The sequence below is a fragment of the Seriola aureovittata genome, chromosome 5 (assembly GCF_021018895.1).
Source record: "Seriola aureovittata isolate HTS-2021-v1 ecotype China chromosome 5, ASM2101889v1, whole genome shotgun sequence".
NCBI classification, from domain to species: domain Eukaryota; kingdom Metazoa; phylum Chordata; class Actinopteri; order Carangiformes; family Carangidae; genus Seriola; species Seriola aureovittata.
The window spans coordinates 24,678,671-24,705,232 of NC_079368.1; the positions used below are offsets into that span (position 1 = coordinate 24,678,671).

A 26,562-nucleotide genomic window follows, 5' to 3' on the forward strand; every position below is an offset into this window, starting at 1 on the left:
TTTTTGTCATCAGTCTCCTGTCTGTATACAGGTGTGCAAAAAATACTTTTAACTGCTATTAATGTCAAGTGGTCACTATTCTGAAATTGGGTACATTACACTGGTAACTGTCACAACCTTATGTTGCCAGATTTCACTTAATGTAATGTATAAGATGCATATAGGTGGATACAGTTAGACTCAATTGAAAAGACAGGCTTTATTTTAAACATCTCAGCACCTGAGGTTGTTGAGACAAATTAAACTCATGACTGACATCCACATACCAGGACATTATTTGAAAATCCCCTCTATGTGAAAATACGATTTTGCAAATGTAATGTGTATCCAAAAAACAGCACAAGTCCAGCAACCCCACTCATAACTGCACATAATGTGAAGGTGTAAACATGCAAAAATATCTTAATATGCTTGTTCGTTTGCCAGCTAAATAAAGACATTTCATTTGGAGATAAAGGCAGCGGAGTGCTTATAGGATTTCTTACAGCACGGTTCAGAATTCCGTAATCTCTTCAATGAGCGCCTCCCAACCACTGTTTTACTCTGTTAGAGGCTTAATATAGACATAATCCTGCTTTTTGTCATCTCAACTACAGATTTATCCTTGAACGCTGAGCTGGATCATCTTTAAACTTTATTTTTTGGAACAGCAAAGGTAAAGCCTCCTTTGAAATTACTCATCATCTTGTAGGATTTTAAAATCTTGAGAGAGAAAAAAAAAAAAAAATTGTTGTAAAAGAGGAGCCATTTGTAACAACAGAATTTTACCATTAGCAATCAATTCCCATTCCTGGTCCAACACACTCTGTCCTCTGCTTCAGCCTGCTCACACCCACCAACAAGAACAAACGCCTCAAAAATCAAACACAGCCTTCCACCAACCTCACAGATGTCGACACCAGAGCTGTCACACATAAAACATTCACAATTCAACATTCAGTCAAGAGTTGATAAACTGACTGTTCCTGCTGAACATCATGGCAATGACCAGTCAAATAAACATCTATTATTTCATGAGAAAAAAAATCATCCAGCTCAAAATTTTCTCATGAATAAACCCAACTATAATATATCCTCCTCATAATATATATGTCCCAAGAAAGCAGGGTAAAGTGATGAACTGAGCTTTCATCTTCAAACCAAGTCCAAAGATTTACCAAAAAACTGATGGAGCAAAACAGCAACAAGTCTGTCAGGGGACTGCAACATCCTCAGACAGACCTTTAAGATCTTCTGTGACCACAGTCAGTACAGTGTGTGCTGTAGGTATGGATTCATCGCTGTCAGACAGTTGAGCACTGAGGATTTTTTTGCTTCACGGCTTTGTCTTGAAGCAGCAAAGATGTCTTGGTGAAAAACAGGGGGAAAACACTCTGCATGTCAGTCTACATAGGATGTTTTTTTTTTTAAAGAAAATAAATATACAGACAGGATAGTAGACTGTTGTACTTTTTGCTCACATTTTATGATAAAAGGAGACAGAATTTAAGGGATTTTTGAGGTTTAAATACAAATTATCCATTTAAATCAGCTCGTTTTGAATTCAGTTTTCAATTTCTACATTAAAAAAAAAAAAACAGGAAGTAACATGGTTTGACTTAAAAATCGCCTCATTGTGCGATGAATCTGGACATATTTCTGCACTATGCCAACGTGTCTTAACTTGTCTTTGCCTTCTTTAACAAAGCAAAACAACGACAAACAAACATAGAAGCAACCAAAGGCAACAACAATGAAAGCGTCCAGCCCCGGTGTGTTTTCTTGTGGCCATATATTCAGCCCTCAGGATCGCAGCCTACAACCTATAGAAGCATCTGTCAAGTCAGTGTGTTGCGTGCCATAATTAGCAGCAACCTTGCCCATGCGTCACGTAACTGAAGACAGTCTTTGCTCAAGAAAACGGTTTTGTCGGTGGCCGAGACTAAAAGCAGCAGCTGTGGAGGTTTAGTTTAGGATGGGACTAAATTCAAACCAGAAGCGGGATGCGATCGCCGCTGCTGCCGCTGCCTCTGTTGCTGCTGCTGCTGCTGCTGCTGGTGGTTTCTGAGAGATTTCAGCACCCCCGACAAAAGGAACAGCTCCCCGTGAATCAAAGCAACACACACTGAACGGAAACCACTCACCTCCAAGAGCGCAGAGATAGGTGTAAACAAGCAAGAGGAGCCTCGGAGGGCTACATCCTGAGCCCAGGCGCTCCAGTTGCCACATCGTTAAAAGCAAAATATTTAGTGGAGGGGCTACAGCCCGGGTGCAGTTCTCAGTCGCTGTGCTGGTCTACATTTTTTCAGATTTTTGCCAACGACCAGCTGTTTGTGCATGACGTAATGCAGACGACGACGGGACAGCGCCTCCTCTTTGGCTTTGATTTGACAACCTCAATATGTCGAGTTATTTCATTGGACCTTCGGCCCTGTCAGTCCGGAGACGGTGCAGACGTCGAATGCACCACAAAGCTCGTCACTTCGGCGTCCGGACCACCACACACCACACACACACACATACACAGGGGCCAAGCGAGGAGCACAGAGGCTGCTGCTGCTGCTGCTGCCCCCGGAGGATGCAGCCTCGTCTCCCTTAGGACCCGGGACAGAAAGTTGAGGGGAAACAGAACATCTGACCTGATCTGATTCTGTGCACTCAGATAGGCTACATCTATTTCCTGAGAAACAGCGCGAGCGTTGATCATGTTGAATATGCAACTTCTTCTGCACTGCAGTGTATTTCAGTTGCAACAAAACGGACAAAACATTTCTGTCTATTAATAAGTTGGAAATTATTAAGATTTTTCTTTGTTTTTTCATTATGTTAACCATGACCATGGATCCTCTTTTAACAGCCCAAAACCTTACTTTAATTGTATTGATTTTTAAAATTATTTTTGAACTGATGTCAATGATCTTCAAGAATCACAAACTATAGATGTAATTTGGTTTTTATCTTTGTTCCACAACAATTGGAGGCATAACTGATCCCAAACAGTAAAGTTACTCTAGGTATTGTAGGATAACATACTGTACATTTCTATGTTTGTGACGTTTTGGCAAAACAAGAGGAATATATATTCATATATTTACATGAATAGCCCATGTAAGACATAGAAGATGATACATTTCCTCATTTGCTTTCTGGTCATTTCCTCAAATGTTCAAGTCCAGTTTGAGTCAAAGAGATGGATTGGATTAGGTTTCACTGAGGTCAGACGAAAACAATAAGGACTGCACTGAAATAAACATAAAAGGGTGTCAAAATTGTTGCATTTTTGTTCTTCAATTTTATTAAAACTGAAAAACAAGGCATACAAGGACTCTAGGACAAGCAGCCAACTACAAGACAGTGGCAAATGGGGATCTAAATTACACTAAATCTAAATCTTTCCCTCCTACATTAATGCACAACTAGAATTATGGCTTTGTGGTTGTAGGCTATGCCTCCACCAACCAGTCAAGTTGCAGGAAATAAGGTCACAATCTCAGTTACAGCGTTGAATAATGGCCAGAAGTGTTTTTGCAGGACATTATGATGTCACAGTGAAGTTGACCTTTGACCTTTTGGATATAAAATTTCACTACTTAATCATTTCAATCCATTAGATATATATGTTAAATTGTGTCATAATTAGCGAATGAATTCTTGAGTTATGGCCAAAAATGTGTTTTGTGAGGTCACAGTGACCTTTGACCTTTGGCCACCAAATTCTAATCAGTTCATCCTGGAGTCCAAGTGGACATTTGTGCTGAATTTGAAGACATTCCCTCAAGGTGTTCCTGATATATCACATTGACGTGAATGGGAGAGATAGGAGGTCACAGCGACCTTGACCTTTGACCACATAAATTCTAATCAGTTCATCCTTGAACATGAACGTTTGCACCAAATTTGAAGAAATTCTCTCAAGGTGTTCCTGAGATATCGCATTCATGAGAATGGGATGTAGGTACGGACGGACAACCCAAAAACATAATGCCTCCGGCCCTGATCATTGCCATCACCGATACATAAACAGTCCAGCGGACTTTGAAATGTGAAGCATCTCTCTCATGTACAGCAGGGGACGACAGACTTACTGGGGGGGAAAAATTGAATTTTTCACCAATGTCTGCCTCAGACAATAATCCATTTCCCTCCAGGAACTGGACATTAAGACTGACTCAAATTGTTAGTCATGATTATTTTTAGGCTGTGGGGTGACTCCAACATGAGTCACAACTGTCCAAGCAGATCTGTCAGAGAGGGAATGAGCTCTTGGATCAGGTAAGGTATAATTTATCTGACAGAAATGAATCATTAAACTGAACTGTTGGCACTGAATTAATAACAAATAGACTAACCAGGAGGTTAAAATGATGCTGAATTTCATATCCTGATAATTTGTTGCTGACCTTCAATAAACCCAGCACACAACACATTTATTTTTCAGGTAAATTAATTCACAATTGAGTTGCCTAATCCTTACCCTAATCTCTGTATTTCAATGAATTTAAACGCAGTAAACAGTCACAATGAGCCTCACAAAAGTCACATAACTGAGTTCTTCTTTGCATAGCATTTACCCTCCTCTACCGCTCAGAGTCAGATAAAGAGCACAGGGTGACTATCAACTACAAAACTAAAGAATCCTATTCAACACCAAGAGTTTTTACTTTGCTGGGTGCCTTAACTGGAGGAGCGCAGAGGAGGAGTCTTTCTAAAACTCAACAGTAAAGTAAAAAGCAGATGGATCGTGAGACAAGAACCTGAGTAAGACGTGCGGAGTACAACGTTCCTGTCACTCGGAAGAGGACATGAGACAATGCAGTGAGAAAATGCTTCTATATTTTATGCAACACAGTGATAACATGCATTCTGTTGACAGCAGTCAAAGTTTACTCTCCAGTCTTCTTCAAAGTTGTAAAGCTCAATCCCCTGGATACAAAGACCCACGCATAGCAACCCATCGCGTCTGGCTGGACTCGCTGTTGAAGACTGCAATACTCAGCTCAGCTAGAGTGCAGTTTCACTGTGACTGACTGAAACTGGCTGTAGTATCCTGCTGTAGACATGTTTACCCCCATAATGCAGAGATACTTGAAAGATGCCCAGCCCTGAATGCATTTCTAACAGGAAAGAGTCTAATGAGCCTCTACAAGTTTGGACGCACTGCCTCGACATAGCTGTTAATGTACCTGTGTGTGTGTCTGGCACATTGTCCTGACAGCCTTTTAATGCATACATCCTCAAGGCTGTGAAGTGTTCGACAAACCCAAAGCCAAAATAGTCAAAAGGAGATGGAAAGCTTGCCAGATATTCTGTTCAGACAAAAAGACAACCTCACCCCTGTGTAAAAGCAGACCTGGAAGCCACCCAGTGAGTCATTATGACTGTAATTAAGAGCAGACGTGGTCAGCGAGAAAAGTTAGATCAATTTTGACAGCAGAAAGAGAGTATGATCATAAATCATCTTTAGTAGTCCACCCCCCCTCCCCGACTGATCAACACACTACCTTTCCTTGGTCTGTTTCTTTTCTTTATACACCTTGAAAACTTAAAAGACTTTTATGAATCATTAGGTCTAAGTGTCACTGGCAAGTTTTGCTTATTTCAATTAACTCAAAACTTTTAAAACTGGTTCATGCTGTTTGGTAATGTCTCCCACAGTGAGATTTGGTGGAAGAAGATGAAGGCATAACTAGCAAACCAGTTTAAAAAAAAAATTGGTGGTAGGAGGTGGTGGAGGGTGTGTGTGTGTAAGTGTGTGTGGGTGGCACTCTCTCTCTCTCTCTCTCACACACACACACACACACACACACACACACACACACACACACACACACACACACACACACACACACACACACCATGGCCCGAGTTATTTCTGCTCTCCCTAAGGTGAAGCTCTCCACAGCCTCAGTGTACCAACCACACAGTCATACACAGAGAAGCATGTAGGGCTTCCAGTTAAGCATTTTAACCAGCTGGCTTCACAGGAAAGACATTCAAACATTCAAATCCACCGCTGCACCGAACGCTTGGCCTCAGAAAAGTGGAGGACAAAAATGTAACTTGTTGCCAGAGTGAACTCAGATGTCCTATACCAACATGTGAGCATACCAGCTGTGTGCAACATGTTCAGTTGACAAGATAAAGTGACAAAAGAGAAACGAGGGTGGGGGGACACAAAGGGTGGCCAGCTATTAAAAGTTAAGCACTCTCCCTCTGTAGCTCAGCTCTATAAGAACACGTCCTATTCCCGCTTGCTATAACACAATATTTGCACAATAATAAAGATGAAAAGGAAACAAAAGTCTGGCATAGATGGTGTAATAAACCGACTAGTGTCTGAACAGGAGAGATAAGTGTTCGTTACAGATAACCGCATTGAGCTCGGACATGTTCCAAAACCTTTACTTTGCTATGATTTTCGTCAAAACAGCTGCTCCGTCAATATGAGAACAACCACTGTGTGTTATCTGAAAAGCACTTAGCTTGGAAAATGTCAAGTGTTGATCTACCATCCCTCTGGACTTTAGCAAGTGAGATATTTATGGCTGAACAGTGCCCCCTTATGATCTTTTCTTTTCTTTTTTTTCCTCTGACATTCCTCTATCAGGAACTCTTAACACTTAGAAACAGTAATGATTCTGAATAAACAGATGACACATTTAAGTTCACATTTTCACATTTTTTAATTCACCATTTACAGTATTTGATAAAAAAAAAAAAAACAACCACCAAAGGAAACAGTTTTTTAACTACAGTTGCATTTACACTGGTGTAGTAACAGTTAAGGCACAAACGTGACAGTGGAAAGGTCTCACAATAACTAATATGCAAGATTGTGTGATTCCACTCCTGTGATTTTAATTTTCCGTAGTGTTTTTTCTCTGTTTGTTATTCTTAATAATATCAGAAATAAAACTACAAAACCTAGAATAACTACAGTACATCTCTGGAAAGTCTGAGGTCTACACCTGTACAGGCCAAATGAACATTACATCCTGAACACTCCAAACCGTGTCTTCTTTGTTGGTGCATTCAGTGCTGCACTGATACTCAGTCCCAAAACCAGACGAGTATCAGCAGGATCAATAATCCCGTCATCCCACAGTCTGTAAAAAGCAAAGTGCATCACTTTATTAGAAGACACATTACACCTCATAAATTCATTAATTCATTCATTCATTCATTATGCTTCTTGAAGTACTTGTGCAGATCTATTATCAGCGACTTTAATCAAGTGGCAAGATGCTCCTTCATCTCCGAGCTTTAATAAACTTGTGGAGGTTTTTCTATCTTTTTCACATCTGCTTTTTTTCTGAGCTTGATTTTCCACCATCATCCAAGATCAAAGCAACGTTTTCTATTACCAGTTACCATGATTCTGATTCTTGTATACCATACTAATGGCTATAACACTGATTCTAATTATATGAAAATCTTGCACCCAATTATTTATTTTTTTCATTTTTGCAATTTTGAATGTAAGAAACAGCAGCGTCCTATTCTAAATTAGTGTATTACACACCAACAACCTGCTCACATACATTGGTTTTTACTTCTTTTTACAATTTCTCCATGTCATTAAAAGTCTATAGATGGCCACCAGGGCTGCAACTGACAATTATTTTCAATATCAATTAATCTGATTATTTTCACGATTAATGGAATAATTATTTAGTCCATAAAATTTCAAAAATAGTGAAATAAGCTCCTTGTAATTTCAGAGAATCCAAAGTGAACTCTTCAAAATGCTGGTTTTGATCAACAAAGACTCCAAAAACCAAATCTAGTTAATTGATTATAATAACAGACAAAGAAAAGCAGCAAATTCTCTCCCAATTTCTGGAACTTTTGATGGAAGAAATTACTGAAATAATGAATCATTTATCAAACTACTTGCCTATCTCTTTTTTTTTTTTTGATCAAGTAATTGATTCATTGACTTTTATTGCAGCTCTAATGGCTAGCAAGCAATTGTTGTATGAATGAGTTCATGCATAATTGATTAAAATTAATTTGTTAAATGCTCACAGGTACCTTATCATTATTATTAGTCACTTTAATGGGGCCGTGATTACAACTATTTTCATCCTTCCTTTGTGTAAAACACATCAGTATCACCATTTCCTGTATTATCCATACAGCGGATGTCTTAATAGCTTATATTTATAGTGTCTGAATTGTCTCTCAGCATTGCAACATGTATACACAATTTCCCCCCATATGATTGCTTGTAAGAACTCTGCATCTGATACTTGCTCTGCTCACATACAGCATGAAAATAAACCACAGGATTTAATGAAAAGCAAAGATGGCCCATATTAACAGAACTGCAGGACATCTAATGGAGAAGAAATACACTTGAAACACATCACAGCATCACCCCTCTTGCACAAAGAGTCTTTCTTGTGGTTTTGTTCTTAGACGAGCAGGATCACGTATTGACGTATTGAAATGGTTTAAAAAATAAATTAGAAACCAATGCTGGTTGCCCGTCGTACTCCACCTTTGCCCAATATTATCATTCCATGGAGGACAGAACATTATGTGTAGGTGTCAAACTGCTATGACATACTGACTCCATAGTTAGAGCTTTTCAATGCCTCATTTCACCACACACAAAGGCATGAAGTAGGATGTCTCATGGTTTACCTGGCACTAGAATAGTATGGGCTGCCTTCCTCTTCAAACCGCCGCACTATTGGTTCCTTCATGGCAGCCTCTTGCTCTGCTGTGAACTGTGAATAAATCAGGAAAACAACAGAATTGATAGGTTTGCTAAAGGTAACTGAATGAAGGGGAAAAAAAGTTTACAATCATATCCATTTAAACACAGAGCAATAAGGACTTGTGCCAGTGGGATTTTTAAAGGTTGTAGAAGTGTATGAGGCGAATTCATTTGTCATGGCTGGCTTCCTTGGCTTGAAAATAATGAGTCAATCCTTGTGAAAATACTGAGTGTAATGAAAAATGTCTAGTGAATGCTGGGTTTTTCAGTGCTTCTAGTCTGCCCTTATTGATATAAATGGGGGAAAGAAAATATTACAAACACCTCTCAATATAAAGCAATACAATTCAACAGCAGCACAAACTACATCTTCCAAAATAGGCGTGAAGTTGAATCAACGCCTCTCTGAAATCTACACCTTTCTGAAATAGTTTAAACAAAAACTCATTTATTCATTCTGTCTGAAAATGATTCTTTAATTTTTTTCATTCAACCAGCAGCACAAAACCCAGAAATGTTGTTTTCCGTCATATAGAACATGTGGGATTTTTGCTTGAGTAAGGACTAAATCATTATTTTTGTTGATTCACTGATCGATTAACCAAATAATCATTGCAGCTCTAAACTGATTATTATAACCCTCATGAAGATATTATTTATTGCAAAACTCCCTATATATTTTAGAGTCAAAATCCCTCTAATTTTTCTTCCTTTTAACTTATCCATTAAAATGCAATATGGGTTGACAAACTACCTACTTCTATTTTTTTCAGTCCACCCTCATCCACTTCCTCCTACTCTAGGGTGCAGGAGGTGTGGGTGGTGGGAAACAGTCCCCTACAGCTCCATATCTTGATGCTGCATTCACTAAGCAACACCCATTTTTGAGCGATCCAATCAAATGAAAAGGATTAGATTTAAATCCCTCTCATGACTATGTCTTGTTCCACTCCCAAATATGTCACATTACAGAAAATAAAGATGTACTGGCAGAAGGAAACAAGTGACGGTACTTGTGTACTTCATGAATTTTGTTCTGAAAGGTGCTGCTGACTACATCTACAAAAACTGTTCATCAGAGGTCAATTGTGAAGACAAGTGGAACAAAAATAGTGAAAAAGAGTGTATTTGAAATGTACAAAAGAATTAACCCATAATTAGTTTTTGGCACCTTTTTACTCATTGTAATGCTTTATATTGTTAAACCATCTTTAAACACTGATTGAAACGCCTGCCATCAGGGTACTGAAATGAGGTGTCATTCTGAAGCTATTAATGCACTCTTAATACACCCATAAAAGCATACCTGCCACAGTTTAATTACATCTATTTGATGACTGCACTATTCATCACTTCACACCGTTATAATTTTAACCTTGTAGTAAGTGCCATGTCAAACCATTACTGAAAGAAAAGTGTCTTTCATAATGTTTATGCGTTTGGCAGCAAATCCACCAAAGCTAATTTAAGCCTTTCCAGTGAAGCGTAGATGGGATGAATAATGTGAATCATTACCTCCTTTCCTTCTCGCGCCCTCTGATCCTTAGTGATGGTGGCCAGGACAGTGGCTGCCTGCTCACCACCCATCACTGAGATGCGGGAATTTGGCCACATGTACAGGAATCGCGGGCTGCAAGAGGAGAAACAGAAAGTGTCAATTTGCTTATGATTAGAGAGCAACACTAGAGGTGAACAACTGATATGACCACAAAAAAATCAATCTGCAGTAATGAAGATCTAATACCAAATAACGACAACTACAGCAAAACATGACTCATTAGAGCATAGATTGGGAAAAGTACTATATTTAGGTAAACCAAAATACTTAACTCATTTGTGTTTTCACAAATGAATTTCACCAGTGAGTGATTGCCACTAGTTTTCTTAATTTATTTAAATTAATGGAAAACAAAAAGAAGCAAGAGCTGAGTGAGCCTGATGATCAATGTTTAATTTAATTCAGTCCTTCAATTTAACAATAGCTTGAACTAGCAAACTATTCACACAATATACAGTGTGTAATTTTTAGTGCCATGTGCTTTACAATGACATTTATGAGAAAAATCTGTAAGTCTTTTGTGGATCCAGAGGGAACTGCACAAAATCTGAAGAAGAACTCCCTCAGGTGAGATAATTTCAGACAGTGCCTGTTGGGCCTGAAGCAGAAAGTTTGAAAATAAAACAGATACCGTACAACAGTGAGTCAGTGGAGGACTCTTTAGTAAAGACCCTCACACTATCAACACCATCCAGTAACTCTCCTGTCTCATTGTTCCTGTAAAAGCACATTATCTAAAGCAAGGAGCCAGAATATTCTGACTGAAAACATGTTTTTGTGTTGAAATGATTCAAATGTGAAAGGCTCTTTACCTGCTGTTACAAAAGGTCACTTCCACCTAGATGTAAAAATCCAAGGGCACCTGACGCATTTTTTTTTTTTTTTTTTTTTAACACAAACTCAACAGCAACGCACAGGACATTTTTTACACTTCAACTATGCACAAACAATTCAGACACAGCTAATGAGCCTCCTTTTTTGGGTAATAGGTCGTGGCCAGGTTTCCATTTTGTTCTTTCTGTGATGTTACAGGTGCTGTCACAGACCGCTCATTAACCTTTTTTGCATACCTGTAGGCTCTGCCACACATGCCGTAGTTTCCTGCGCCGTACGAGCCTCCAATGATAACAGTAATCTTGGGTACATTGGCACAGGCGACTGCAGTTACCATCTTGGCTCCATCTTTGGCAATTCCTCCTGCTTCATACTCTCTGCCCACCATGAAGCCTACGATGGAGATGGAGAAGGGAGATTGCAATTAAAAGTGGGTTGACTTAGCGAATGTGTGTGTTGTAATCTCGGGGGGGAAGTCTGAGTGTGTTAAAAATAAATCATTAATGAGTAAAACAGAGAGACTGTTGAGAAAGATTTGTACATTGTGTCATATGATCTGATGATGATGTAAATGGTAAATTATGCAATTAATAACTTAGATTAATAATAATTACTTACTAAATACAGGGTTCATTAATCGTCTTAAATCCCATTACAAGCCACAATCTTTCTCATGCTTATTGAACTCCTTCAATAATAATTAACATCCTTGTTGTTACTTTAGGGTCAGGGGATAAGCTGATAGATCCACATAGAAAACAAACTAGAAAATCAAAACACCACAACAACAAAACTTCAGATGTTAAGAATTCCCACTAACCTGTTATGTTTTGTAGAAAAATAAGTGGAATGTTTCGCTGGCAACATAACTCGATGAAATGCGTCCCCTGAAAAGATACACATTGAATACATATTATTCAATGAACACAGAGGGAAAAAAAACACAGACATGTACTATGGCTACCTTGAAATAGTATAGTAATAGGATAGTAATGATTTATTTTTCTTCATATCTCAAAGAAATAACAAGAATATAAACTTTAAATGAACTACCAAAAGAAACAGCTGTGTGAATATGTAACAGAGAATATTTTGAAAGAACACAAGCGCACACACTGAACCGCTCGAGGTACTAGATGTGTATGGGCAATTGCGCACTGAAATTAGACTGTGTGCTTTTCTTGTTGAGATTGTGATTTCACAAATAGCTGGGAACAAAGACTTTTTGCCCAAAGCAATATCTTAAATTCCCCAAGTGATCAACTTGCTTGATATCTGGTGGCGACCAAATTGACAACTTCTTTGCGTTCATAAAACCGATTCTTCAAGGTGTGTGTCCCTCAATCAGTTTGCCTCACCTTAATCATCATCTTCATCTGAGACGAGCCGAGTTGGGAGAGAAACTTATCAGCTTGAGGGGGAGGTCATCTGGCTTCACACTGGCTTTTGTATTTTCTAGATTTTACTTTGAAATGAAGGAGCTGAATAGCCTTCAGTCTTGCCAGGAAAAACACAGAGCACAACACAAGGCTGCCAGGAGCGATTGCACAGGCAAACAAGCACAAAAGACTGTGCACTGCGTGGAGACACCTCATTTCCATATACTTTGTATTGCTGAATTACTCAGGTGTTTTCCTCATTTTGGCATTTAACTCTTCTGGCTTTCTTTCTATGAAACAGCCTGCCTTGCATTGCAAAGTGTAAACAGAAGTTGGAGACAATATGAAAGATGGATGCCTATTAGAAACTGTCACTTGGTGAAAAATGATCCATCAGTTTGCTCCCCAATGTGTGCGCAACGACAGAAATTTAATATTGTTCCTGTTACCTTTCTCTTTCACAAACACAGATACCTGGGGAAAATCTTTTAACAACAGTTAGTACAATAGAAGCCCACGCATGTCCTCAGTGATGACAGTGTGTCACAGAGACACATCTCCAAATGCAGGTGCTGTATTGATTTTTCTTGGATAGATTCTCTGAGCATGTCAGTGTCTGTTTGAAGCACTGTGTCAGTCTCTTTCAACAGTAATTACAATGATGAGATAACCAATGTTCATACTGTCACATTGAAAAAAAATGAATCAAAAGAAACCTCTCTTTCAGGTCAAGCTTGTAATCTAATTCAAGATGTATTTGGAAAAACTTATTAGTCTATAATCACAAATTTAGCTACTCGTCTTTCCTAAGGCTGTGTAAAGTGCAGCTTCTGTTCACGGTGGATTGGCTTGCAAATTAAGTGAATTATATTAAATGAAAATTATGATTGTCCTTTGTCCATGGTCTCTAAATGCTATGTTATTACAATGCCATTCATCAGCGTACTCATGAGATACCCCAGACAAGTGCAATTTGAGAGCTTATTGTATGAGAGAAACTCGGCGCCTCGACAGTGAGGGGTCAGCACAAACCATCTACGAACAGTAAAGCTCCCTCAAGAGAGAAACATTGGTATTCACTATTGTAAGCAGCAAATCTCTGTGAGGCACATAACCACCACAACGCTGACTCTTTTGAAAACCCACTATGACCATGAGACTTTTTACTTTTTACACTTAACAGTTGTTGCCTGGATGCAAACCTTGTTTGTGTTTGCTAGTTTACTGTGAGATAACACACCAACACTGTGGAGATACTGTGTGCAGACCTTAGATATCCATATTTATTCTTTAAAGAAAACACTCACTTCTACTGTAACAGTCATCTTTGGGTACAAAGGATATTTACCTTTTTTGCAGATTCTGAAAACAAGACTCCGTTGTTGCCAATGATTCCGACAGGGTAACCAAATATTCTTGAAAATCCTGGAGAGGCAGATATTGGAAGTCAAATGGAGAGGCGGGTAAACTCCAGAGGCCAAAAAAAAAACAAACATATTTCTGTGTTGAAGAAATGTTATTTCACATACCTGTGACAAGTGTGTCTCCATAAAAAGCCTTGAATTCGTCAAATTTACTGCCGTCTACAATTCTGGCGATGACCTGCAATCAAATTAAGACACTAAAGTTAGAAAAGCCAGTAATGTGTCAAACAAGTGGACTGGGTACAGAAAACAGAACAGAGGCCCACATCCATTCAATCCTACTGAAGATATAACTTTTTTTTATGGGTCAGAAATATAGTTTCTTTCTTTTTCTTTTTAAATTCAAACACTGCTGGACACTGTAGGTTTTATCAAACTTTATTCCAACAGAAATAATCTGTGCATTTTTTGGTAACTACTTTCAGCCAGTGGCTTGGTGGTAGAAAGCAGTTAAAGTAACAGGATGGTCTGTTGATGTAACTACAACAGTGGAGGTATATGGCACTGAGATGTAGGTGTAGCCTATCAAGCTTTGGCTACACAGACACAGTCTTGTTAAGAGGATAAATTAATTGTTGGTTCCCTTTTCGTAAGAATTGTTAGATATATAATATCACAAGACTGTTTCTTTAAACAGTCTTTACTTGAGTGATTTAACATCAGTGATTTAAGGCCAGTCCGTGCTGAAAAGACTATTACAGTAGAAAAACTCCTGTAAAGAGGGAGCAGTCAGTTGATCTTGCATCCTAAATGGACTGCCAATACTGTTACACTGCACTACAAACACTTTGACCACTCTAGAGTCAGCAGTAATTCTTGCTCCCGGGTCTGCATCAGGAATCAAAGACACAGGCTTTAAACCAAAGATCATCTGGCAAGCACTGCCAGACAGAGCAAAAACAAAGTGACTGATGCCAGTTGCCCATTATTGACTCAGCTCCTGATGGAGGGACCTAACAGGTGAGTATTATTTAAAGTGCACTCTGAACTGTAAAAGACATGTTTGAGGATTTAAAATACCCTCGCATCCTTTAGTTGAAAAGACCTAGATTGGAGTGTAGCCATGTTCAAATCACTTGTGTAAATCTAAAGGCATATTTTTCTTTTTCTACAGCCTACAGATTTCTTCTGAAAAAAAGTACAGGAAACTGGACATCATACCTCTCTGACATCAAAGTTGCGTTTCAAGTTGTCTCCAACAATGCCATAGAGTTCATCTGCAGGGTAGAGAGGAGCTTCAGTTGGTTCTGTGGTGACCTGAAAAATATAAAAACAGACTCAATGTTAACAGAAAGTACAAACATGATAACTTGATGAATGATGAAATGTGACTGTTAATACTTATAATTACCGCACTGACCTCAATATTTTTCCTGTAGTTGAGGCTTCGCACTGTCTTTCTTGCCAGATGAAGCGCATGATTATCATCTAAAGCATAGTGATCTGTCACACCAGATTTTCTGTAAAATGAGCAACAAATCAATCACTGTGAAATTATTACAGCACATACATCGTTACTTACAATAATAACACTGATAGGAGCATGTGTTTCATCAACGCAAAAGAAATTAATGTTGATGCACACATTCTAATGCCTAAAGCGCTCTTAATAGAGATATATGAATTCATTTTTTTTTTTAAACTAGTTTAAATTCATAAATGTGAAGCAGTGACCATTCTTTTGTCACTTATTCTTCTGTGCCACAGACCTCCAAAATAAATACAGAGAGCTATGTAAAGTGAAAAACAAATACTGACTAGTGTTTGTGACTTTATACAATGCAGCCCATGCCCTGTGTCAACCAAGTCTGTAAATGGCACCAATGGAAAATATTTGTAAAAATAAGAAAAAAGAAAATAAAGGGCCTTGATTTAAGTTAAGGGATTTCAGGGTTATTGGTGGACCTTTATTGCACCTTAAAAACAGAAACATGGCTTCACAATCTCACACACATCATATCATGTAAGATGCTGTTAATTCCATACTTGCAGTGAAGATCAGCACCACCAAGGTCCTCTGCAGAAACCTCTTCTCCGGTGGCAGCTTTGACCTGTCAAAGCCAAGGCACAGACATTTTTAACAAAACTGAAACTACAAATAACAAATCCCTGCAGTCTGGCCTGGTAGCCTGGTATATGAACCTCCAATCTGCCTACTCTTCTACTTCGACTCTCTAAAATTCATCTTATCCTTACACAGTTTATCATAATGAAAAAATGAGCAAACCAGTGGAGGTCCTCCGAGGAAAATTGTTCCTTGCTTCCGCACAATGATGCTTTCATCTGCCATTGCAGGTACATACGCTCCTCCGGCCGTGCAGGAACCCATCACAACAGCAATCTGAAAGAACAAAGGAAAAAGAAAAAATCTAGTTACAGAACATTCACAACATTAAAAATGGACATACTGCATTGGCAAGACATTAAATCTGTGATACTAGATGAATGCAATACCAGTGAAATAATAATGATTAAATCTGTTTATTCTGAGAACAACTTAGCTTCAGGAGTTTGCAGCTTCACACTTGATTGAACCAGAAGGAACTCGGATTCAATTTTGACTCTGCACTGTATCATGGCCCTTTCCTTAAAAGCCCCTTTCAATGAAGATTTGAATTGTCAATGCCATTACCAAGACTGTTATGGGCAATAGCAAGTGGAATTTTAAATTCTAATACAGCAATCTAGTGGTAAATCTGGCAGTAACTCTAAATACGGCCAGTGGAAAAAAACCTTAAGAAAAAAGAACAGATGCCACAGAAGGAAAAACCTTGAACATGAATATGTTAATCACCTGGAGAGATGGTATTAGCATAAATTAATGGGCATTCTGTTTGGTGAAGTTGTATGAATATATTCTGCCGTGTTTATCACTACTGGGTCGACTGGAGAGATGTGAGAGCAAAACCTTTGCAAGATCCGACCTCTCACCAGCACCCACTGCATTCATCAGCTCTCACCCAGACAGCCTTGTTTTTGTTTTGTTTTTAAAACACAAGGCTGTCTCTTCTCCAACAGTCAACAGCAAGACGGATTTCAGTTATCCACAGACAATGGAAAATGAATAACCTACAACAGTGCAGTTCATTTAAATATACCGTCTCAGCTCTCCAATAAAAAGTCTCAGACGACCTTTTCAGCTTTAAAGAACTGCTTTATGAATCAAGGCAAGATTTTTAAAACACAACAACACGCTATAGTAAAAGACAGCGACCAAGAGGAGACAAGCGAAAGGAGCTTGAAGTCCCATCATGCTGCTGTAAGTGTGTTATGTGATCAACACATTAAATATAATGAGAACATAAGCATCACCTGTGATATTCCGTCGGAAGACAGCCTGGCCTGGTTGTAGAAGATGCGTCCAAAATGATCCCTATCTGGAAAGACATCAGCCTGTCTGGGCAGATTTGCTCCTCCAGAATCCACTGAAGAAGACAAGATCGTCGGGGTATTTAGACAACTCGCTGATTCATATTAACATCTGGCCCCTGGCTGTATTACAGATACTTTATCTCCCCTTATATGAACTGCAGCCTGCAACTCACTACCAGGACCTTCTGGGAAGTCTACTGACAAAAAAAAACTATCAGGATTTTCTTCACAGGGTCTTTTGACTTTGGAAGAAGAGACTTGGCTGATAGAGTCACAGAATTTAACAATAAATAAATAAAACTTTGAGTTAATTGTGGTGGTGAAAGTTAAAAAACTGTGTCTTGTTTCACCAAACCCTTGCAAATACATAAATACTCACCTAAGTAGATGCATGGCAAGTGGTTCTGCTGGGCTATTTCTTGTGCACGAAGGTGCTTCTTCACTGTAACTGGGTAGTATGTTCCCCCTTTGACTGTTGCATCATTTGCAACAACAACACATTCCACCCTAGGAAAAACAGAAAACACTCAAGTTTGACAGGTGCACCTTGATTAATCAAGTAAAAATTCTCTGGAAATTACAAGCTCCAAAGATTGAATAACATCCCATGTAATTATCATAAACTCATAAATGTGAGTATTTCGCAGCCAGTTTAGGCTCTTTTTTCTGCATTTCTAGGCAGAGAGAGTGGCTTAAAATCTAGTTTTATTTTATAGTTTGTTTCAGCAGAAATATCTGCTCTAATCAAACTTTGAATAAATTGAACATCTCACACTGTGACAGATTAACAAGTAGAAAGAAAGAAAAAGTAACACCTATTCAAAAAGACTGTTTCAATCAAAGTTTGATCTTCCTTATATCAAAACACGAAGATTAGATTAAAACGTTGTCTTTTTAATACATTTTGTGGCTTGGAGTCAGTGTGCAGGTGTCATTACTTTTTTCTTTCATTTAAACATCATCACACGTAATTTGGGTATAATTACACCCCTACAGATTAACATGTGCATAGTCTTTACCCTGAGACCCGCCCAATCCCTGTAATTATTCCGCCCGCTGGGACCTCCTCTTTTCCATACAACTCATGTGCTGCAAACTGAGAGAATTCCAAAAAAGGGGTCCTGCAAGAAAACCAAATGAAACAGTTCATTAATAATATTAATACAGTTCATTTTGAAATGTAGAGGGGAAATGTACAGGCTTGCGTTCTAATATAACACCTATACGCTTGAGATGTTCAAAGTTTTGACAATGAAGCCATGATATATCTTTAGTAATGATAGATTACTTTAGGGGTCTACAGTAAACAGTAAGATGACAGCAATGCTATCATCCCCTACCTGTTCTCAGTGTACAGGTAAGTGTTCACAGCATCACACATTTGAACTATCTGCACTATGGTTTGTATAATGACATCAAACCACAGCACTGAATATTGTATGTATCTGGTTTCTCTGTATGACTCAACCATGAATTTTGACTCTGTCAAAAAGATGGAAATAGATGTACTACCCTGGATCCAGTAGTCTGTCTATACGCTCTCTAGGCAGGAGTTTCCCACGAGAAGTATGAAGTCTTCTGGCTTTTTCTCCCCCACCTGAATTAATAAAAATAAATAAACAATTTGGCAAAATTTTGAATAGTCTGGTGTTGATTTTGAACTGATTAGCATGAGTTCAACTACAAACCTACACAATTAAATTAAGATAAACATTTAGTACATCTGCACTACATAGCACTCTATTGTATCAACTGTCACGACACTCACTATAACTATATACTGTAATCTACTTAAGTTATATGCATTAACAGCACTGAAATATCTAGTTAACAAAAATGTCACTGGCAATGTGTGCACACAGTGTAAGAGCATATCTACTAATGGGCAGGGACTCAGTCAGTTTTACTGGAACAGATAAGGGTAAGTAAATGTGTTTTATCAACAATTTCATCAACCACATTGCCTGAACTCGGACACTAATTTGCACTGTCGGTATTAAAACACAAAGTGACAAATTAAAGTTTGCTGTAGTGTGTACTCCATCATGTTCTCACACCTACCCAATTTAATCTTCTCTGTCCGGCTTTTCAGTTCATCAACAAGAACCTGCATTCGCTCATAATTCTCCTGAAAAACAAGAATAATATAAAGATAATTATTTTAGTTTGTTGTAGGATTTCATCTGATGACAATTTGTGGCAGACATATCACCACATGAAGAAACTGTTGCTACAGTTTAAGTTGGCAAGGCCTTGAAGGCACAAAACGAGGGACATTTCCCAAACACATCCGTTTTTATGTGTTACAACAGAAACACATAATTATTGAACAATCTAATCAAAATACCACTCAGCCCTAATAGTAACCTACCACAAAATCAGTTCCTCCAAATACAAACTAAGTAAGGCGACCACCTACTCGCCAACCACAATGATATATAATGATATTTAAGAGCAGTGCCTTTCACTGATAGCACTCATTTCTGCTTGTAGCACCCAATCATCATCTGAGATTGTTTCCCATTAGAAAATAGGAAAAGTTATGATTATGGAACAAACTGAATGGTTAAGGTCAGCTATTAGATAATTTGCAAAAGAGAAGTTTACTACACTCTCAACATTCATCATCTCTCATCTAATTACTTTTGTGAAGAGGAAATGAAAAAGGTCACGAAAATTGCTGCAATAACACTGATTTAATGTGTGAAACAATCACATAATAGACATGTTGTTAAGGCTGGTATATTTTTAAACAAGTCTCTCTCCAGGGTCCAAACACAGAAAATGTGTCTGTGGTGCCATCCAGTGACATTTTTTTGGTGTTGCATCAATGAGGGTGAACTGGTTGTAAGTGACTGAATGAGGACACAATGTACCATAGTTACATTAATTATGATTCAAATTATTAAATTATAACTTAAACCCAAGACTCTTATGTATTACAACCTCAAACAATAATACAAAGAAAACAGAATTTGCATTTTCTCTTAACTAGGTCTTAACTTTTACTATATTTTAATCATGTTTCAGTAATATGCAATGCTACTAAAACTTACTACTGAAAGCCTACTACTAAAAAACTATTATTTTCTCATGGGTGCCCAAACATTTGCATACAACTGTATTCAAACATGCATTTTCTATTACTGTATAAATGTTATATAGATACCCTCTCTATCTTAAGAAGAAATACATTCCCATTTACATAAAAAATAGAAAAAGTCATTTAATTGCTGTCTAGACTGGGAGAGCACACGGTTTCGCCCTGTTTGGATGATGAGGAAATAATGCTGCTTCAAGTTCAAATGATATTTAGCCTTTACATTGAGCTTAACATAGAGGGCAGAAAGTCCTATGGAAACAGCATATATTCAGTGGGCCAAGTCAAAATGAAATTCAAGTGTCTTTTTTAAAAGGCATGTTTTGTGTTCAGTGCAGAGTAGTCCCAGTTATGAAAAGTATCAACTGTAAAATATATGAGTATTTCAGAGGCATAGTTCATTCCAATAGGAAACCCCTCTAGAAATAACATTTTATCATTAAAAAAATATATATATTTTATCAATTTATTAATACATTTGGGTCGGCAAAAGTAATACATTTAATTGTTAAAATACGAATCATATCATTTATTGAGTTGATGGAATAAATAAGCAGCAGGATTATTGTGCATGTGGAGTAAAGGTTGTGTCTAACTGCTGGAAGCTACTAGCTGGAGGACAGGTCAATAGTAGAGCCACAGCTGTCTGGACAGTGAGATGATGTTGGCACTTGGCTAAGCACAATGAAAGCTCAGGGGTTTGACCTCTTGTAGCCCGTCAACTGGCAAGATTTAGCTTCTGCGTGGTTGAGGGACAAAGTAACTGTAGCTATAATGCTTATCGACATAAGTTGGCCTTAACGTTATGTCACACTTACCTGTCAGGTGAGTGTGAAATCACCAGCTCACCTAGTTGACTTTGAACAGTTAAAGTTGACATTAGCACCGAGTACATGTGTAACGTCACAGTTCGGCTAACTGACGTTAGCTGCATGCTAACCTACCTGATACTCAGAAGACTGTTTATCCGGCTGAGAGCCGAGCCGAGCGACTTTATCCGCGTAGTAAGGTCTTGTGCAAGCCAGAGGTAAACTCCGGCAACGAAGCAACCACGGTCTGACTGTTTGTAGAAGCATTTTGATGCTCACGTCTGACTAAACGTGAAATTTGCAACTGCTAGCTTGCTAGCAAACCTAGCAGTGATCTTCTTCTATGGTTAATGTTACTAGGAGTGAAGCTCCATTTCGCCGCCTGCTGTTTATATAAACTACCTACAGACACAAAGCATCTTCACAGATTGCAGAATATGTTTAGAAACTGCATTGTTATAGGCTAAGTTTTACTCAAGAAAGAAAGAAAATTGAACATTTTAAATTGAACATAAATAATAGATTAGTTAACAGTAGTTTAACATGCCTAAACTATAATATATATATATATATATAATTTACTCTAAAATTAAAGTGAGGATGCTTTCAAAATGTTTCTAGTTTCAAAAGAGTTTTTTTTAGCTTTCAACTGCAGTCCATTAATAAAGATCATAATTTGTGGTTAAAAGCTCTGGTATAGTAAATTGTCTACTATTCCCAAGGTCAAGAATGAACATTCACATTGTTTGTTTGGAGAAAAAAAATAAATGTACTGTACATCAGCATTCATATATATGTCTGTCAATTACAATCAGTTGAGTGGCATATATAATCAATTATAAATTAACTGATCAAATAAAACCAAACTTATGTTTTTAAAGTGTTTATATTGTGAACTGTTGAGCAAAGATGCCAAGTAGAGAATCCTTATGAACGTCCAAGCTGCCACCATGTGGATTTGAGGAGCACTACACCTCGAAATCTGTGTGTGTGTGTGTGTGTGTGTGTGTGTGTGTGTGTGTGTGTGTGTGTGTGTGTGTGTGTGTGTGTGTGTGTGTGTGTGTGTGTCTGTTATTCTCCTTACAGTTCATTCTGGTTTCATTCTCACTAGCCAAAGATTTTGAGCATTCAATTTTAAAGGTATTAATACTGTACTGAGACTGTATGACTGAAAATATGACTGAACACTTGCATTTTCATTAAATATTTTTGCACATGGTTATTTCTAGTTGATGGCAAAGCAATCTTCACACAAATATATTTCATCACAGATGTCCCACAATGTGTAGACAGAAACATGCTAGATTAAAAGTGAAACCGATGCAGAGAAAAGGCCTCATCTCGCTCAGAAATGGGAACTAAAGTTGGTTTTAAGTGGGAATCAGAGTTAGCCTAAAAGCTTCAAAAAACATCCCTTCTGACCCGAGTGCTTTATTCAAGGTAGAGTACATTTGGCAGAGTATATACTGAAGAGCATTCAAACCAAGAGCTTTTAGTTCATTTAGTTTTAAGAGGCCTTTCTCCTCCAACGCTTCCACCCATTCTATCAGCATGCATAGAAATGTCCATGACCTCCACTCAAATGGCTGCTCCTGTTTTCTTAGGAAATATACAATCCTCCACTCTCTGTGTGAACTTAAACCCTCTCACTCATCCAGCTCTCTCTACTTTGCCGTGACCCTTGAACCCTTCTCACTGCCGCAGCGGTGAAGTGACAGAATAGATGTAGAGGCATGAAAAGCCTCTTAAAAGTAAAAAAAAAAAAAAAAAAAAAATATTTTGATGACTGGGAGTTGAGTGCAGGAAAGTGGTTGAATAGCACATGGGATGGATGAAAAAGAAAGAAAGAAAGAACAAGGTATCATGAAATTTATGGAAAACCATAGAGTCGGCCAAGTCTCTGGGAACATCATTCGATATCATGGAGAATTACAAACACCATGCCAGATTGTATTTTTATTATTATAAAATAAAAGTGGATATAACAATAAAAATAATAATAAAAATAATATAAGTAATGTTTTAGAATCAGTTGCCAAACTCTGGTATTGTATCTGCACCGATATGAAAACATTTCAAACAATATACCCAGCCCTAATTTTAAGATGCATTCAAGTTAAAGAGGCATTCCATCTATTCTGCACCTGATGGTGTACTTAAGTATGAATGGGGAATAGGCTACTGATGAAAAATAACCCTGATTATACATGCGCGTTAACTCAGGTTTAAAGACAACTATTTTAAAGGATCCAGATCTACCACTTCAACACTCAACCCAACGGTCACCCACACTGAGTCTGGTTCTGCTGGAGGTTTGTTACTAGTAAAAGGGAGTTTTTCCTCTCCATTGTTGCCATGTTCTTGCTCCTTGTAAGACCTGTTGGGTTTCTGTCAAAAATATTGTAAGGTCTTGACCTTACCGTGTGAAGTGCCACGAGGTAATGTATGTTGTGATTTGGCGCTGTACGAATGGCACTATGCTGCATCAGTTTTGACCATTCAGTTTTTAGTTGTCTCTTGCAAGTCCATCAACTTTATAGGAGTGTAATATAAAATAAATTGACCATTCCTTCAACCTAATTTAAAAAAAAGGAGACAATATTTTCAGGTTTTTTATTGTCGATACCTATTTAGTTTTATTTACTGAAATGTGTTTTAGCAGCATTAATTGCTGTTTGGGCTGAACTGTAGAAAACAAAAAGCTTCTTCTTCCATCCTTTTCCTCAGATACAAGTTGCAGTGCAAGGCAATGCTCAAGTGTCACTCATTCATTCACTCACTCACTCACTCACTCACTCACTCACTCACTCACACACACACTCACTCACTCACTCACTCACTCACTCACTCACTCACTCACTCACTCACTCACTCACTCACTCACTCACTCACTCACTCACTCACTCACTCACTCACACACACTCACTCACTCACTCACTCACTCACTCACTCACTCACTCACTCACTCACTCACTCACTCACACTCACACACACACACACACACACACACACACACACACACACACACACACACACACACACACACACACACACACACACACACACACACACACACACACACAGTGACTGATTCCTCCCCTGTCTTTATACAAGCTGAGCCGAAATCTCTCATCCTACCCTTTCTGGAAAGAGATAATGATGCTCGTTTCACAGCTCAAAGAAGTCATTAATGGGTGACACAGCCTTGAATGTAAGATATCAAAGCGCTGCAGAGTGTGCGCCCCCCTCCCGCCCACCAACGGCCACAACCTCGTTAAAACGGCGGAGACATGAATTAATCATCGGCCCTCCCTGTAACAGGGCAGGAAATTGTTAGCAGCATCGGTTGTTGCGAGAAATGTCCCTTTGAATCGTCCAAATGTATGAAGCTCCTTACAAATCTTTCATCTCATTACAGGATCACTGTCAAAGTTACTTCACCAGATAAGCTGATGGACACACTCCATCTATGTACCCTCATCCAATCTCTTTCACAGCTGTGATGGGACTGGCAAGGTGAAAAATGGGAGGAGATGGAAATTAGTAAGTCAGATATGACAAGGACAGATGTGAGTGAGTTCAAATCTAATACGAGGCCATAATCGAGAACACTGTGAGCCTTAAAGCTGTGATATAATCCCATTAAAAATACACTAAAGTAAATCCTCAATACATCACATAACCTGTCCCTTCAAATACCAAAAAGAAATCTCTATTCACATGAATTTTCTTTCATGACTTGCACTTTACCGGTGTAGAAAGACGTATGAGAAAGATTCATTGTTGCTGCACTGGGAGAATCATTTTTATTCCTTTTGTATTTGTGGAACAGGAAATGCCAGAAATGAACTTTCCTCCTTGAGTACCATTAATGTGAACAAGTGGGCCGAAATGCTTGCACTCTGATAATGCCATGCTGTGTAAAATGCCACACTGAGTTATTGTCTTGCTCGTTAGTTGTTTATTTGCTGTTAGTCTGAAAAAAGTTTGGTAAAAGCCTGTTGTTTCGCGTTAGGCTCAGGTTAGTATTACTTCATTACCAGTATCTATGATCCTGGTTTATAAAGTATGGTCTTGTGCCTGCCAGGAATTAATATGTTACCTTGTTCACAACTAATACCTAAAACTAATAAAGATATAGAAGACTAAAAGAGCATAAAAACCTTACACTACTGGTGGTCAGATGTTATAGCAATTCCTCAATGTTCATACAAAGCCTGGCATTTCCAGGGGTAAAATTCCCCTTTGTGCAGAATGTGTCTTCCAGGAAAATAAAAGACCCAGAGATACACAGCAGCATATCCACTGATGTCTCCTGGGATCATCTGTGTATCCCATCAAAAGAACGACCTATGGTTTTTAAGTTCAGTTGAGGTTTTATGATCAAAGCACGATACAGCCACTGGAAAAGGAATTATGTTGTTCACAAACCTCCCAATTCCTCTCATCAGGTGTTAAGGTTTTGTTAAAAAAAAAAAAGAAAGAAGAAAATCTCCTAGCAACCAGGATTGCGCCAGGAGAAAGAGCACTTTTATAGAATAGTTTAATCTGTCTCAGAGTTCAAGAAAGCCCTGCTGATGTAGTGATTGGAGCAAAAATACATTTGATTGAGCATTAATTGGTGATGAAATAAAATCGCATATGTTTTATGGTAGATGCTAGTATAATATGCGATTCATTTTTCTGATTAGCGCTGAGTTAAGTTAGAAGTTGATGTATTTTCCTGATTGTACCCCCATGAGGTGGTTTTCAATGACATGTTTCCTTGGCTAGCCTATTGACTAGATTACCATGAAATTTGGTTCAGACGTTCACGTTTCATTCAGAATGAATAATAATAAATTTGGCCATCCCCTAATTTTCCATATAGCACCATCATCAGATTAATGTCTTTTCATTCTGACCAATACTTTGGTTTTTGACCTGCAAAACTAAAACCTTCCCATCAACCTCATCCCCACTGTGTGTTCAGTGCCAAAGTGCAAGTTAGTATGCCAAAAAATTAGCATGCTAACTTGCACTTTGGCACTGAACACACAGCTAAGATTGTGATTATGATTATGGTAAACCTGCATGCTTGCATGTTAGCATTTGGCTCAAAGAACTGAACACAATGCTTGAGCACATCACAGACACTTGTTCAGTGCTTTTGTAGTGAGCTGTGCTCTAAAGGAGGGCTTCACATACTTTGTTTTGAACTGCAGTAAATATTCGCTCTGTTGCATTTAAAATCCTCTCCCAGAGTGTGCTGTCACAGCTCTAAAACAGTGAATTAATTAAGAGCGAGTCTGACAGTGCTCTGAAGTTAGTTGAGTATTGTATTGGCTCTGTAAAGTGGCACTTGGCAAACATTATGCCAGCAGACTGAGGTTGTGAACATGG

At 38.3% G+C, this 26,562-nt stretch overlaps 2 protein-coding genes across 2 annotated transcripts in view; both read right to left on the bottom strand.

Moving 5' to 3' along the window:
* Positions 1 to 3,236, bottom strand: part of tmem8b (transmembrane protein 8B) — a 41,362-nt gene extending 38,126 nt beyond the window's left edge. The window contains exon 1 of the mRNA XM_056377183.1: positions 2,124 to 3,236. Within this exon, the coding sequence (XP_056233158.1) occupies positions 2,124 to 2,208 (85 nt within the window). The 5' untranslated portion in view covers positions 2,209 to 3,236. The remainder of the gene's footprint in view (positions 1 to 2,123) is intronic.
* A 3,407-nt stretch (positions 3,237 to 6,643) lies between these two features.
* On the bottom strand, positions 6,644 to 21,528 carry mccc2 (methylcrotonyl-CoA carboxylase subunit 2). The gene is made up of 17 exons (XM_056377075.1): positions 21,316 to 21,528; positions 19,333 to 19,399; positions 18,784 to 18,868; positions 18,291 to 18,392; positions 17,651 to 17,778; positions 17,212 to 17,324; positions 16,127 to 16,240; positions 15,886 to 15,950; positions 15,260 to 15,359; positions 15,061 to 15,156; positions 14,005 to 14,077; positions 13,824 to 13,900; positions 11,917 to 11,983; positions 11,333 to 11,489; positions 10,220 to 10,334; positions 8,629 to 8,714; positions 6,644 to 7,085 (listed from the first exon to the last, which is right to left on the bottom strand). Exons 1-17 carry the CDS (start codon positions 21,445 to 21,447, stop codon positions 6,968 to 6,970), a joined length of 1,695 nt encoding a protein of 564 aa, XP_056233050.1. The 5' UTR covers positions 21,448 to 21,528; the 3' UTR covers positions 6,644 to 6,967.
* Positions 21,529 to 26,562: the final 5,034 nt, after the last annotated feature.

What these genes read in the sequence shown, in the direction of transcription:
- mccc2 (XM_056377075.1), bottom strand. Translation starts at nt 21,447, where the DNA reads ATGCTTCTACAAACAGTCAGACCGTGGTTGCTTCGTTGCCGGAGTTTA. An exon ending in AACAGTCTTCTGAGTATCAG is followed by an intron (nt 19,400 to 21,315) that starts GTAGGTTAGCAT and finishes CTTGTTTTTCAG; the next exon opens with GAGAATTATGAGCGAATGCA. An exon ending in TTTCAGAATCTGCAAAAAAG is followed by an intron (nt 11,984 to 13,823) that starts GTAAATATCCTT and finishes GTATCTTTTCAG; the next exon opens with GGGACGCATTTCATCGAGTT.